At 50.3% G+C, this 15,056-nt stretch overlaps 1 protein-coding gene and 1 pseudogene across 3 annotated transcripts in view; one reads left to right on the forward strand and one right to left on the reverse strand.

The window, feature by feature from the left end:
• LOC144142660 (uncharacterized) overlaps positions 1-4,965 on the reverse strand; it is a 125,547-nt gene extending 120,582 nt beyond the window's left edge. The window contains exons 1-3 of one of the 3 annotated variants that reach the window (XM_077674318.1): positions 4,644-4,965; positions 2,702-2,795; positions 490-1,657 (exon numbers count right to left, since the gene is read on the reverse strand). In XM_077674318.1, the coding sequence (XP_077530444.1) occupies positions 490-1,640 (1,151 nt within the window). In that variant the 5' untranslated portion in view covers positions 1,641-1,657; positions 2,702-2,795; positions 4,644-4,965. The remainder of the gene's footprint in view (positions 1-489; positions 1,658-2,701; positions 2,796-4,643) is intronic. The other 2 variants (XM_077674317.1, XM_077674319.1) reach the window with 2 other exon arrangements.
• Positions 4,966-12,117: 7,152 nt separating this feature from the next.
• LOC144142663 (mediator of RNA polymerase II transcription subunit 31 pseudogene) lies at positions 12,118-13,908 on the forward strand (annotated as a pseudogene).
• Positions 13,909-15,056: the final 1,148 nt, after the last annotated feature.

The raw sequence follows: 15,056 nt of genomic DNA on the forward strand, positions 1-15,056 counted from the left end.
CCATCTGTCTGCTTTCCTCACTTCTTTCAAATGCTCTTACCACTGTACCCAATGGCCGATTCAAGATGCGGTGGTGGCGATATTCTGTTTCCAAGTCAGTGCAGGCCTCGAAAAAAGGCGAATGGGGAATTAAATAACCATTGGGCTTGGCGGACGGGACGTATGTTCTGTCTAAAAGACGCAGTCGCCTTGAGCCTCGTTCTTTGTACCACACCAGCCAGTCGTTTATGTTTGGAGCTATGACTTGTCAAATCCTGCCAAACATGGGGGTGGAGCCCCTTCTTTTTGTCTAGGAGGAAAGAGGAGATCGATCCTACCCATTTGTAGGGTCGATTGTAGAGGAAATCTGCCCTACCCATTTTGTGACCTGTGCAAACAACTGTCCCTCTAGCATGCGCCCGCATGGTAATGCTTCACATAATGGAGACAGAATAAATGTAGACTACACACGTATACATGCTATGAGAGAAATGTGCGAAGCTTTCTTACCTCTCCAAAGGCGACGCCTTCGTGGAGCCAAGCTTCACTGAGCACGTTTTGTTTATTGTTAGTGCGTGGCACAAGCGCTGAACTGCTTCAAACAACACGCTCCATTCGGAGGCATCCAGACACTCCAGCGTCTCGTTCTCTGATAATCCCTCGGCGAGCAGGCCTCCAAACTCGCCACAGATCTCAGCATGCTCAATTTTCAGCGTTCGAAGTCTTCTGTTGTTTGAGAGCAGGGAACGAAGGCCTTGTCCCACAACTAGGCGGCTACCGAATTCCAATTGCCCGCAGTCGATCGCCAGGAGTTCTAGGGTGTTGTCGTTTTCAACGGCCCTCAGGACGTCAGTAATACGCCCCCCATACCGACAAGAATAATGCAGTTCCGTGAGTGTCGTATTTGTTCTCATAAAGTCGCAGAATGCCTCCTCTACTGCCAGGCTGTGATCGAGCCAGAATTCCTTCATTTTCCGACTGGACCGCAACAACATGGCAAGGCTTTCGGACCCAGGGGAATCAAGTTTGGCTCGAAATGCTAAGCTCGTCAGGTCCTTGCAGCTCGAGATGCCGCTCATGATGACACCTGATCTACGGCTAACATTACCCAACCCATACTGATTACATAAGCGACAATCCACGTGAACTTTCCTGAGAGAGTTTGCATTGGCTGACAACAGCTCCGCCAGCCTCACAAGCAAGTCATCGGTCACGCCGTAACCTGTCAGCGTAAAGCTCTGCAGATTGTTTATGGGACCGATTGCGTCAAGCACAGAACTCCAGTCGAAGAATTCTTGGGCTTCAATTGAGATGTGCCGCAACTTAGACGCAAACCCGACCACCAAATTGGGAACAGCCACGTTATTACGAAAACTACATCCGTCCAGTTTGAGGGTTTCGATACAACGATGCTTCCTCAGTAACCACATCCACAAAAAGGCTGTTTCATCAGGGTCGTCTTGATGCACAGGAGGGCCTTCCGGAATAGTAGCAAGAGAAATCTTTCCTGGCAGCGGTTCGTGAATGTAAATTTGGAAAGCCTTGAGAGCAGCATTCCACTCTTGAAGTTCATCACAGAGCCAACAGCTGTCCACTGAATCTGTGCAGTCTCGCAGCAGATCGAGGTGTGGCCATTTCTCCTTCCACCGTCGTTCGTCCATCTTTATCTCTGCGAGCACTGTAAATGATAGTGAAAAATACGGCAGGTTTCGAGACGCCAAGTTTGCTTTTGGGCCGTTTTTCCGGCTCCGGTTTATGAAAAAAAAAAAAACAGACTGTGTAAATACAAACTTTTGTTCGTTTTCGGCTACCGTACCTTTCGCAGAATTTCACCCAACCACTCTAGTAGTGTAAGCATAATGAAATTTAAATGTTTGCGTTTTTACTTGCTTTATATTTCACAGGGTCACTCGCTGGAGTATGAAAAAATCACGAAACACTAAACTGCCCCACCTGGACGATATCTTTTCTCTAAAGGAAGAGCACAAGAACCACCAGTCTGCAAACACTGTAGTGGATATCCTAATCAGCAACATGTCCTATGGGAATGTCCTTACACTATTCCCAGCATTCCTCACTTACACACACCGACAAAGCTTCCATATCCCATTGACCCAACCTGGCTGACTCTCGCCTCCACTTTCGAGGAGCAGCTAGCTCTAGCATGCAATACATCAAAAACGCACTAGAGCTAGAGTTCAGCATTCACTGAAGACGACTTGGAATTGGGTTGTCTGAAACGCCTTTGGTTGTAAATAAAGTTCTCTCTCTCTCTCTCTCTCTCTCTCTCTCTCTCTCTCTCTCTCTCTCAAGTTTAAAGAAATTCTTCGAACAGCTTGTTCGAGTCAGTCCTGGTGACGTTAGCGTACGTAACACCTCCAAGCGTGCATGCTTTTCGACTGGTAAAAAAAAAAGGAGCGACACTATAGTTGAGAATTGTCGTGTATACAGTTAAACCTGGATATAACGAAGCTGATATAAATTCACATTTTTTCGTTACATCCAGTTTTCCTTACATGAAGCTTTCGATTTTTAGCTTGCGGGAATGAAGCAGAAACGAAACCAATATGCTAGGCATCACTGATGCTGATCTCACACTTGTTCAAGGATATATTTCACACTGAAAAACTGCGTGGTTTGCGCTTGCTGCTACTATACCGCCCCAGAATTAAAAAAAGTAACCAAGTATCTCTTTTAAATGCATAGCATTTTAGTAACTCACAATGTCACGCGGTGTTGGCGTGCCGTAGTCCGCAGGCGCGCCTTGTCGTAGTCCGCAGGCGCGCCTTGTCGTAGTCCGCAGCCAGGCCACTACACTATAAAAGAAATAACAGTTTCCGGCGCCCGGTTTCGAACCCATGCCGCCGCACTACCGACCGAGCCACGACCGACACAGATTTCGATGCACCGAACGCGCCTTATATCCTTCACTCATTTCTGGTTTGTTTCGAAAGCGCCAGAAGTTGTCCCGCGCCTCCGAAAGATGGCGACACGGGTCCCGCGATCGAGAGATACGACTTGCCGGCGCACCCCCTCGGAAATGCTGTGCATTTGATCGTGCCCCTCGCGAGGGGGATGTTTCTTGGTTCCTTTTTGATACTTATCGGTGCTTAACGCGTTTGAAGAGCCAAACTTATGATGAAAGCACGCTTTTTCGCGAACTTCCTGCTATTTTCTTCAGTCAAAATTTTTGTAGGGATGCTTGCTGGGACACTGTACCCGCCGGTGACGTTCTTCATTCTCGCAGGCGGAGACGGCATTTAAATTTGCGAGCATGCCTTGAAAAGAGATATCTTTTCGTATTCAGGTAGAAGAAATCATCCACGAACCCATACCACAGATATCAGGGGACACACGCGACTACACGTCGACAAGCAGGCCTAGCACATAACCGACACCGCACCCACACGTGGAAACGCGCGAGAGATTGCGGTGCGGGCGAAATCCGCTAAATTAGTGCATTTCGCGAGCCGATTTCTCAAAAAAGGGCAAGAAACCTTGACTCATTGGCGTAGCGAATTCGTTACATCCAGGTTAACCGTCGGACCTCGTTCGTTACATAGATGTCGCAACCACGTGGGCTTCAAAGAAGGTGGAAACGGGGAATTGAAAAACTCCGTTAAATTCAGGAATTGGCAGCATAGAGGTTCGTTGCATCCAGGTTTAACTGTAGCCTAGTATTCATATTGGAATCATTTTCGCTGCGCTTCTATTTCAGGTTGCCGTTTCAGGCACGAACTGAACGCGCAACAATACCGTACTTACTCGCATAATGATCGCACTCGCGTAATGATCGCACTCAATACGACATTTTTTTTATTTTCCGCGCAATGATCGCACCCTGAACTTGCCGCAGCCATATGCGTGCCTAGTCCAGCTCACGTTACTCGTGCTTACCTACGTTTCCTCCTCTTTCGAAGCGGATATGGCCACGTTATTGCTCCATACTTGCCGATATTGGCAAGGATGAAATAATTATTGGTGCGGAAGAATCTCTCACTAAATACACATAATGTACTCACAAGGCAAAGAAAAAAACGCGCTCAACTAGCTGCGTCGGCAGTCGTATCCCGCACTGTGACAGCAGCAGCCATTTATTGGTCGACCGACCTGTTATCACCTGACAGCCACTCGTTCAGGCGCGCTCCATAATTCATGAAAACACTACATTTTGGTTCAGTTTCCTACGCGGCTGGCGGTTGTCCGTGGAGCTTTTATTAGGTTTTTATTTATTATGTTTGTATGTGAATGTGACCTTTGGTAAAAATTCTGACTTGCAACTTGCTTGCGCTTTCGGCGCTGAAACTTTTTTCTCGAAAAATTTACCTCGCGTAATGAACGCACCCCTAAATTTACACCATATTTTTAGAAGGAGAAGAACGATCATTACGCGAGTAAATACGGTATTGACGAGGGACTAAAAGAGCGAACTTGCCAGATACGATGGCTCGACAATAGGCGGGCTAACTTACGCAAGACCTAGCGAACATATATCGACGCCGACCTATACGCATTCTACGGGGGTAGGAACTGCCTAGAGTTACGAACACGCTATTTTGTTGTCTCCCGTTACGGCGGCTGCAAGAGCGCTGCCGTTTAACGGGTGGCTAGCTTTCTCGCCAAACTACATAGCATGCAAGAGAATATAACCACAGTAAACTAACCTCTGTTAGCCTTGTGGGGGTAAATTCCTTCGTTCCACTTGTGAACCAGCGAGGTGCCCCTGCCTGTGTCCGCTGTTCCTTTTTGTGGTAGGGGCGTAGGCGGATCGGCGAGCACCGCCTGCACGTTTTCCTGTTGCCACGCCAGTTGTCAACCTGTTATCACGCTTGTTCAGAGCCACTGGTTGCAGGGTGTGACAGCGATTGCGCGAAGGGGAATCCCCGTCTGCGGCACTATTCCTCTGCCCTTCAAGCACAAAGTGCCGCTTCTGGTCGCAGGGGAAGTCACAAACGGGTGTTCCGGAAGCTTCGGCTTCCGGAGCTTCGGTATGGCGCTCTTCAGATGATGATGATGATGATTAAAGGCCTCCCCTTTGAATCGGGGTGATGGCGTGCGCCATCTAGCCTGTCTTAGTTGTTTGAATTTAAATTTAGTCCCTCAACTCGGATTTCTTTTTACTTCTGCCCTGCCGCTACCCCTGGCTGCGATGTTATTTTATCGACTTCCCTGCTTTTTTTCCACCAATACTCTAGCCGCTGCTTAGTAATACCTACTGCTGACCAGTTAATGTTTCCATCTATTGCGAAGCCCAGTGCCTCAGGAAGTAGGACTTTTCCCCCAATTCTATCCGGCTGAATCTTTTGGCATCCTATTACTATGTGGTCGATTGTTTCTTTATCCCTGCCACATACAACACATGTCTCATCCTGGGACGAATATTTGCTCATGTAAGTTCGAGTTCTCAAGCAGCCAGCCCGCGCCTCAAAGAGCAACGCACTACCTTTATTGTTGTCATAAAAGTTCTCTTTCCGGATCTCTTTTTTGCTTGCTTTGTAGATTCCCAGCGATCCCTTCTTTGCCATCCTCTCTTTCCACATGAGCGTCTCTGTTTCCTTCACTTGCTTTTTAACTGCCCCCCCTTGTTTATTTGCCGCGGTCAAGGTATATTTAGTCGCCAGCTTTCGCGTCCTCTTCCGCCATTGGGTGTCCACACTTTTAAGGTACACGTACCTGTGCACTCTGGCTGCCCAGTTCTTCTCATCTAAATGTCTAAGCCGCTCCTCAAAACGTATCTTACTTTGCGCTTCCCTCGCCTCAAATGAAGCCCAACCCATATCGCCTTGTACCGCCTCATTTGTAGTCTTACTGTGAGCTCCCAGTGCTAATCTGCCGACTGCCTTTTGGTTAACCTCCAGTCCCGACAGGATATCGGACTTTAGGCATAATACGGCATTAGAGAACGTGAGCGCCGGCACCATTACCCCTTTCCAGATGCCTCGCACTACCTCGTACTTATTGTAACCCCAAAGTGCTCTATGTTTCATTACTGCTGCATTTCGTCTCCCTTTCAGTTTGAGGTGTTCTTCATGGGCATTCAGGTAGCTTTTTCCGTCATTAAGCCAGATCCCCAAGTATTTGTACTTATTTACTAATGGTATGGCCTCCTGTTGAATTCTTATTGGTGCTGTATGATCTTCCTCGTTGAACACCATGACTGCAGATTTCTGTGGGTTAAAATGTAGGTCTAGGTACGTTGCCTCATCACCACAAATGTCGGCCAGTTTTTGAAGGTCTTCCGCATTATCTGCCAGCAACACTATATCGTCCGCGTACATCAATCCCGGAATCCGTTGCTCCACCAACTCTCCATTGCTTCGGTATGACAAGTCAAAGCCTAATCCACTCTCCTCTAATCGTCTTTCCATTCCTCTAATGTACAGTGTGAACAGCAATGGCGAAAGGGGGCACCCCTGCTTTAAACCTCTTCTAATGTATACGGGCTCTGTGCCTGTACGCCCTTCCCATGTAATATGCGCCTTGTTATCCTCATATATTGCCCTTAGCAGCCCCACAAAATCTGACCCAATCCCCTCTTCTTCCAGTATATGCCACAGCAATCCCCTATCTACGTTGTCATAGGCTCCCTTTATGTCCCTTTATGTCCAGGAGCTTCCGGAAGAGCGCCATCTGCATGCGTTTGGCCGGACGTGCGCGTCCGGCCAAACGCATGCAGATGGCGCTCTTTGCTGAACACAGGCTCTTTACTGAACGCAGTAGTGTGTGCCAAATCAGAGATTCAATCAGGGATAGAAGTAAATCAGAGGTTGGCATTGGGGGCACACAGTAAAACAACAAATGCGGCAGTGCAGGGAGACAAGGGATGGTCCTCCTTTGAAGTGAGGGAAGCACAGAGCAAAATGTGTTTTGAAGAACGACAAATTTGAAATACTGATGACCAGAAATGGGCGGCCAAAGTGTTACGGTATCTTTACATGAAAAGCGTGGACACACAGTGGAGGAAAAGACCCAGAAGGCTCAGGACAAAGTATATGACACCTGGAAGTGCAGGGGAAATGACTAAGGCAATAAAAAATGAAGTAAAAAGAATCAGAGACAACGACCTGGAAAAAAGAGGATGGACGCGAAGAAGTCGTTAGATATCTACAGGATCTGGAGGCAGGAGATCACAAGGGAAAAATTCTTCAATAATACTAAAGGGAGCGCATTGCTTTTTGAAAACCGGGCGCGTTGCTTGCGGATAAAAACGCTTTTCCGCGGACCGCGAGCCGGTACAGGAATAGCTGCGCGCAGGCTGCGGCAGTGAGCCAGAAACCATGCGACATATTGTAACGGAGTGCAAAAGTATCCATCCAGTCCTCAGTGAGGGAGCCATCCAGCTTCCGTAAGCCCTTGGCTTGAAAGGGGTACTGACACAAAATTTTGAAGGCGAGATAACTTCGGAGATAGATTGGTGTGGACACACATACATCATCTGCAAAATATCAGCGGCGAATACAGCCTAGAACATGTTTAAAATCAATTTTAAAGTGTGCAAAACGCAACCGAGCAGCCAGCAGAGGACCACGCGCAATCGACATCCCGTGGATATTTTGTAAATAAACAACATCCAAACACGTCACTAGTTTGTGTTTGCCGCTTCCGCGCTGGCGTTTTTCGCCGGCTCGCCCGGCTCGCCGCTCCAATCGGAGTGCGGAGCTTCTGCTCTCGAGAACGAACGACCCGACCCGATCGTTGGCGGCGGAGGCGCCGTGATTTCGTCAGCTCATCGGGCAGCTGGCCGCGACCAAAGTTCTACAGCGATTCCAGGCACTCTGTTTCTATTACTTTTTATTTACATTGGACGTGAAAACGCGCCGGAGACACGAAAAGCCCACTGATCGAGCCGCACGGTCGCTGTGCAAGCGGCGGCCACGGCCGCGAAGTGGAACAGGCCGGCGCAGGTAGCTCGAGTGATAGCTTGTTACCGCTGCACGAAATTGAACCCAAGTCCCAACCATGGCAGCTTATATCAGGAAGGAGTTAATGATGCGATGACGGGTTGCATGAAAAATTGTCATCTGCACCGCTTACGAGAGCGGCAATCGATTGATTTATTGATTGATTGTGGGGGTTTAACGCGCCGACGCAACGCAGGCGATGAGGCGCGCCGTAGTGGAGGGCTCCGGATTAATTTTGTCCACCTGGGGATCTTTAACGTGCGCCGAAATCTCGTTCACACGGGCGTTTTTGCTTTTCGCCTCCATCAGAAAAGCGGCCGCCGCGGCCACGAATCGAACCCGCGACCTCGTGCTCAGCAGCGCAACGCCTTAGCCACTGAGCCACCGCGGCGGGTGCGAGAGCGGCAATCGAACATCCGCCGCACTGCTAAGCCGAACACATCTGTAGGCGGACCTGTAGGCAGACCGGCCGGCTGCTCCGAGCGCGCGTTTTGCCACCCAACTGCCTCGAGCGTCGCGCGTCCTTCTTTAGCCGCGGTAGCATTTGCCCTCGCAGCGCCTGCGTCACGTCCACGGTCGCTTTTTAATTAAGCGGCTCACGAGATCAGTACGTGGCTGCATTCGCAGAAACTGCCGGCGATGCGGATTCAGTGCTACGGCAGCTCTGCTCTGTGATATCCATCCGACGGTCACGTGGTCAGCTTTGTTCACGCAAAATCCATCGTTTCGCGGCACCCGCTGAAACCGAAACTGCGACTGGCCGCATTGAAAATGCCTCTAATTAAACAACCGTCGCACGCTGAAGCAAATGAGGTTTCTACAGGTGATAAGTAGGTCACCTATCTACTTATCGCAGCAAAAAAAAAACAAGATGCGAAATTTTTGTGTCAGTGCCCCTTTAAGGTTAACGGAAATGTGAATTGAACAGCAGTAGAGGTTAGTAAAAGAAGGTTAGAATGTTGGTGGGAAAAGAGCACAGAACAGACTGGGAAGATATGCAAACAAAGAAGTCAGACTAGCACAAAAATTTCATAAAGGCATCTTTTTATTTTATTTTTTATATTTCTTGTATTTTTTTTTGGCGAGGTGATTGCACGGTGGCGTTAAGGGCGCTGTGCAACGCCACCCCGTTAAAAGGGGAAGTCGCTAATCATCATCATCATCATCATCATCAGGTTATTCCTTTTTGGAAGCGTGGCCTGCACGAACCCTTAACAAGTTCTCTGTGCAAACAGCGCACTAACCAATAGGGTGCATTCACTGGGCTTTGGACCGCGCGGCGGCGCTACCTACGTGGCTGCGACGACGCCATACCTGCGGTTGCAGAGAGAGAGAGAGAGAGAGAGAGAGACTTTATGGCCAGCAGGGGGTGGGAGGTCGGGCTGCGCAAGCCTCCACCTATCACCCACGTTCACGACGTCTTCGGGACTAGGCCCCGCCGGCGTCGGCGTGAGCGGTGCGCGAAAGGTACTCGGCAGTTCGTCCCTTTCCCCCCTGTCTGCGACTCGCTCCTCTTCTGCCTGGCGAGAGCAGCCTCGAGCTGCTGGACTGCTGGAGTTTGTGCGTCCAGGTCCGTCGAATATACGGCACTCGTTATGGTGCCCGGCAGCCGGCCGTAGAGGTCGGCAGCTTCCACGGGGTGCACTGCACAGTCCCACAGGATGTGGGCCAGAGTTGCGCGATGTTGCCCGCACACACTACACACGTCACTGGCGTACACGTCCGGGCACACGTGACGCGCGAGCACCGGCGTGATCACTAGAGTGTTTTAGCAGTCCGGCCGTTCCGTCGCGTGCGTAGCTAGCGTGTTGACCGGGACCCGTTAGGGCACTTGGGCATTCGTAATGGTAGGGGGATTAGTTCCACGGGCCTGCCTTCACCATGTCCGCGCCTCCTCGCCCTTCCGCGCGCGCAGGCGCAGACCGGTCCCGGCAAACCCGGTAGCAACGTAACAAACGGAACGGACGGACTGCTAAAACTCTCTACTGACTGTGTTTGTAGTTGGCGTAGTAGCACTGCCTGCTGTCGTGTTAGTTCCGGGTGGGGCGCCGGAGCGGTGCGCCGGCCGAGCCGGTACCACTCCAGCACCTCCCCGTACGTGAGGAGGGGCTCCGGGTCCCACTACACGTCGTCGTTGTCGTCTTCGTCGTCGTTGTCTTCGCGTTGGCCTCCCTCTGTCGCGGAGCTCGGCAGGGGGGAAGAGACCGCCGCCGCGCGGTCGGTGCAGTCCTCGCGCGGCTGCGTCCGCCGTCTCGTTGCGGTTGGGGAGACCGTCGCCCACGTTGCCTCTGATGTTGGTGTGCGCCGTTGCACTCCGCCGCGCGGGCAGTGCGTTTCCCGACGCGAAACGTGGTTCCCGGCGGGGTGTTGGCAAGAACGTCCGTGTGGACGGTGTTTTTTCTGCGTGATTCGTGGGTTTGAGAACGCCTTGTCGTAACGAGTAGTTAGCATTGTTTTCGCTGCGAAATTCCTGATGCACTGTTCACGTCTCCTACAACCGCAGACCCGAAAGAGGCATAGCGACGAAAGCAAGCGCGCCGGGTGTTTTTTAAGTGCGAATGCACTTCTTAAGCGAGCCTGAATCGTCCGCCGCCGTCGTCCGCATAGCAACAGCTGCGGATGCGCGCGCTCCTCGTCTTCCCTAGCAACGGGGGGAGATGGGCGCGCGCTACTCTCCTCCTCCTCTCTCCGCTCAGTGACTGCGGGTGTTGGGCGCCTCCTCTCCACTTCGGGCGGGAGAGCTCTCGCTCGCGTAGCGGGCGCTCCGCATTCCGACGCGTGAGGGCGCTCGTGTAGCCCTCGCCGTAACGGCGGGCGCTACTCTCCTCCTGCTCTCTCCGCTCAGTGACTGCGGGTGTTGGGCGCCTCCTCTCCACTCCAAGATCACGATATCCACCGTAATCGCGCAATCAACAACCGTGCATTCGCACTTACACACTCTCCCCCTCGGGGAAGTGCGAGGGAATTTTTTTGTCGTTGTTGTTGCTGGTGTTAGTGAAGGCTGGGGCAGTGCATGAAGACTGTTTGACTTCGCGCGACGAATGCAACTGTCCAATGGTTTGACAGGCGCGGCCAGTGACGTGCATAACCTGGTCGGTTTCAGTGATTTGGCGCTATCTCGGTGTTTCCTAGTCAGCACAGCCAAGCGACGCATGGCACCATCTAGGGGCATGTTTGAAGCTATGTCCACGTGCCTGTGGCCCTCAATTTAATCACCCAGAACAGCATGCTGTGATATAACCCCCATAAGCAAGCTCAGGTGGTGGCTGGCTGTACAGACTAGGAAACGCATATACGCCCCCAGGAAATTCCGCGACGCCAGAGATCTCAGCGCAGCATATGTAACCCCTGTTGCCATCTTTTTGAAGACTTACAGCCATCTCTCAGAGACCGAAATACCTCAAGCTTTCCAATCTTGTATTTTCCAGTGATTTGCCTGACAATGGTTCAGTGGGGAAAGAGTGCCTCTTCAAAGTTGTCTTCGCTAAGAAACTTCAAAGCACTTTTAAAGTCTTCAAGATCGAAAGTTTACTCTCTTGGTACTAGATGTTTTAAAGTACTTAAGGTCATATTTATAAAATATACGAGTCGGCACACTATTGGTTTGATCGACTTGTTTGGCGTTAATTTTGAAAATATGCCGTCGTGCGAAAACGGGACATTAGTGTTTTTTGCGACAAAAAGACGGGACGACAGAAGGGGACCTCAAAACGGGACTGTCCCAGCCAAAACGGGATGTCTGGTCACCCTAGCCAGAAGGCTCCTTCGAAGTTGAATCACTGTACTGTTTCTGTTTTGCGACGTCCCCTGGTATGGCATCGGCTCACTCACCATAGCGAGTATTGCTGTCCTATTCGAAAAAATCCGTGCCAGTGTCATCCCCACATTAATTGCGAAGCTATTATACTACGTTTAAAGCCGAGGGGATAAACGGTTATGTATTCCAGAAAACGGTACGGTTTGATTTTTTTTTCCCTGAACAGTGTAGTATTAGTAGTAGTACCTGAACTGCCTGAACAGAGTAGTATTAACTCTATGACAAATATGGGGCTTTGGAAGGACGGATACTGATTTGAATTTGGCGCGGCGTAAAATGCCTCACTGAAACAAAAATTAGTGAAAACAAAAGTCCCAATTTGTTATACTGTTATTATAATTTAAAAAGTCTAAGATTTTTTTGGTAATCTTGTAGGGAACAAAAGCTTAAGCAATTTGTGTTTCACAAATGACACGTTTCTGCGGTCCTGCTAACCATGGCGGCTTCTACAAAATATACACAGTTGCAAGTCTCAGCGTTGGCCTAGCGAAGTTCGCGTCGTTTTGTGCGCAGCAACTGAGCTGAACGCGTCGCAATCCGACAACCGCTTTCGCCTTCCAATTGAAGGCGCGTATTGAGCTTCGACGAAGTCGATTCTCGCCATTTCGTCTCCATGCATTACGCGGTGTCCGTCAAGTGCGGAGTGTTCATGGGGGAGAAGACGACTGCGAAGGAGACGGAGGAGCAGGAGAAGCTGCGCTTCCAGATCGAGCTCGAGTTCGTGCAATGCCTGGCGAACCCGACCTACCTGAACTTCCTGGCGCAGCGGGGCTACCTCAAGGACAGGTCGTTCGTCAACTACCTCCACTACCTGCAGTACTGGCAGAAGCCCGACTACTCGCTCTACCTCAAGTACCCCATGTGCCTCTACTTCCTCGAGCTGCTCCAGTACGAGCACTTCAGGCGCGAAATTTCAAACGCGCAGTGCGCCAAGTTCATCGAGGACCAGCAGATCTTGCACTGGCAGCACTACACGAGGAGGCGCTTTCGTCTGCTCCAACAACAGCAGCAGCCAGCGACAGAAGCGGCCAGTTCTGCCGCCGCCCCCGCCGCCACAGCTCCCGCCACACAGGCGCCGGCGCAAAAGTGAACGACGAGCGGCAACCGTGTGCTGTTAAATGTAAATATATCTTAATGTGTGTTGTCTTGTATATTGTACTATTGTGTATTGTAGAAGATGCGATGGAGATTGCCGTGTCATCTTCTTGTGTATTGTAGTAACGTGCGTTGTATGCAACGTATATTAAATGTGCGTGCAATATACGTATATAGGTGTTCTTTCCTCCACGCTGCAAAGCAGAGGCCTCCTTTGCTGGAGTTTGGCCAACATGCAGCGTTGTCTCGTGCTCTGCCACACTTGGTAAATAGTAGTATGATACGGTATGAGAATAGTAGCAGACGCCCCACTGATTCCTCCACTAGTTGAACGTCGGGTGATGTCGGCAGCTATCCGCCTTGGCTGCTCATTGCTTACACGCCAGCAACAGTGAATGGCTTCTTGGGCCTCTTCTTTGTTGGTTCACCTGTGATAGCAGCTGGCTGCCTGCCTGCTTTTCATACCTGCCGCCACATTTTTATTTCACCCTTCCTTCACTTGGGTTGAGCCCCTCCTAGGGCTCAGCATGCGTTTGTAGTATAGCCGTCACCTCTCCTACTGATTTCTCATATGGACCTTTTTTTTAAAATTGCGATAGTACGCCCTTTGGCGTAAAGTCCTAAAGGTACGAGTTGGCACCCGTTTCCCGGAGGAAGCCTAGAAGACAGCGGTGGTGGATGTGATGTGTTTTGCTAGCCAAGGCTTGAACTTCCCGCTACGTTGGTGCTTGTTCCCTTTTGCCTCCTCTTCCGAACAAGTCTTAGACAGCTACGGTCACTACCCACGATGCCTGCCCCATCCTCGTCTATTTCCATTGTAGGCCTCCTCACATACAGGCCTTGTTAACAGGAGTGCATAATCTATGCAAGAGTGTTGACCTTTTCTTTTTGCTGTGCAGTTGGCACCAGCAATTTCCCCACCTCTGAGGTGGTCAGAAGCCGTTTCTCTTTGGCATCTGTTTGCCTATCAAGATCTTCTGTGTGCGCTTTGAAGTCTTCCGATACCTAGTAGTTCATGGTTCTGCTGAAGGGACTGGACATCCATGTTCAAGCGGGCGCGTGCACCATGATTTAGATTGATGATGGTGATGATCGACATAGAGCAATAAAAGCAGGAGAAAGAAGCATTTGTGAACCAAAATTGAGTCGTCACTCATGTGGGAGCGACTTCCTCAGTCCCGCAAGTATTGGGCTGCAGCAGTTAGCTGGGCCTGGGAAGTGAGGCTGCTCTGGTCGTCCAAACAAGACCTGGTCATCCGTGGTCCCAAACCGGCCATTCTCAACTGATGCCCAGCCTTGGGGACAGTCTCCCCAGATTCCTCAATATCTCATTGCTGCAACGACGTTCTAGCTCACTACTGCTTGTAGCGACACGCCCTCACCCCACCTGAAGCTCAGCAAAGCAGACAAAATCTCCCGGCACTGACTCCAAACCAACGCCTGCTGTCACGGCGCTATTCTCTGCACCATATACCCCACACAACTGTTTTCCCCGTGGAAATTCTGCATCTCCCCATGCATACTCTACCAAATGGTGTGGGAATGAACCAAACCAGAAATAAATGCTTCAGTTGTGAAAGCTTTAGTCAACTAGGTAGTTTGAGAATTCGGTGACCCCGGCTCACATACGGCTCGCAAAATGGCAGGCAGCTCAAAGAGTAAAGAAACATGATAGAGTCCTTGAAACCGAATTTCTTAGGGAAGTTCCTGTAAACAAAGTAAAGTAATTGAGTAAGAAAAATTGGGAAAATTGTGTGGTGGGACTTGAATTGAGATAAGCACCCATCCCCAATGCCACCACAGCTTGCCGAGTTTAGGTGAAAAGCAAAAACAGCTGTGTCTATGAGATTTTGGTGCATGTTAAAGATCTCCAGGTGGTCAAAACTAATCCGGAGCCCTCCAATACGGCGTGCCTCATTGCTTGCGTTGCGTCAGCACGTTAAACCCTACAATCAATCAGTCGTCGAGTTCAGCTGATTAAAGGTGGATCTACTGAATTCGCTAGAGCCTTAAGCTTAGAAATGTGTGTTAGCTGTACGGAAGCCTACACATGATTAGTTCTGGCATCCCCTTGCCACTTGGCACAATTTAATTTGCAATACACTTCCACCTTACCCTTTTGGATTCCTTTGATCTGTCTCCTGCACGTTGCGTCACTGCTCGTTCACTTTCGTCGCCGAGTTAAGCCGCGCGGTGCGGAATGCCCCGTGCTATGGAGCATCTCGCGCTATGGAGTACCTTACACCTCAAAGACACGGGGAAGC

Source organism: Haemaphysalis longicornis, unplaced genomic scaffold (assembly GCF_048455015.1).
Source record: "Haemaphysalis longicornis isolate Haplotype H1 unplaced genomic scaffold, Haemaphysalis longicornis Haplotype H1 scaffold_6, whole genome shotgun sequence".
NCBI classification, from domain to species: Eukaryota; Metazoa; Arthropoda; class Arachnida; order Ixodida; family Ixodidae; genus Haemaphysalis; species Haemaphysalis longicornis.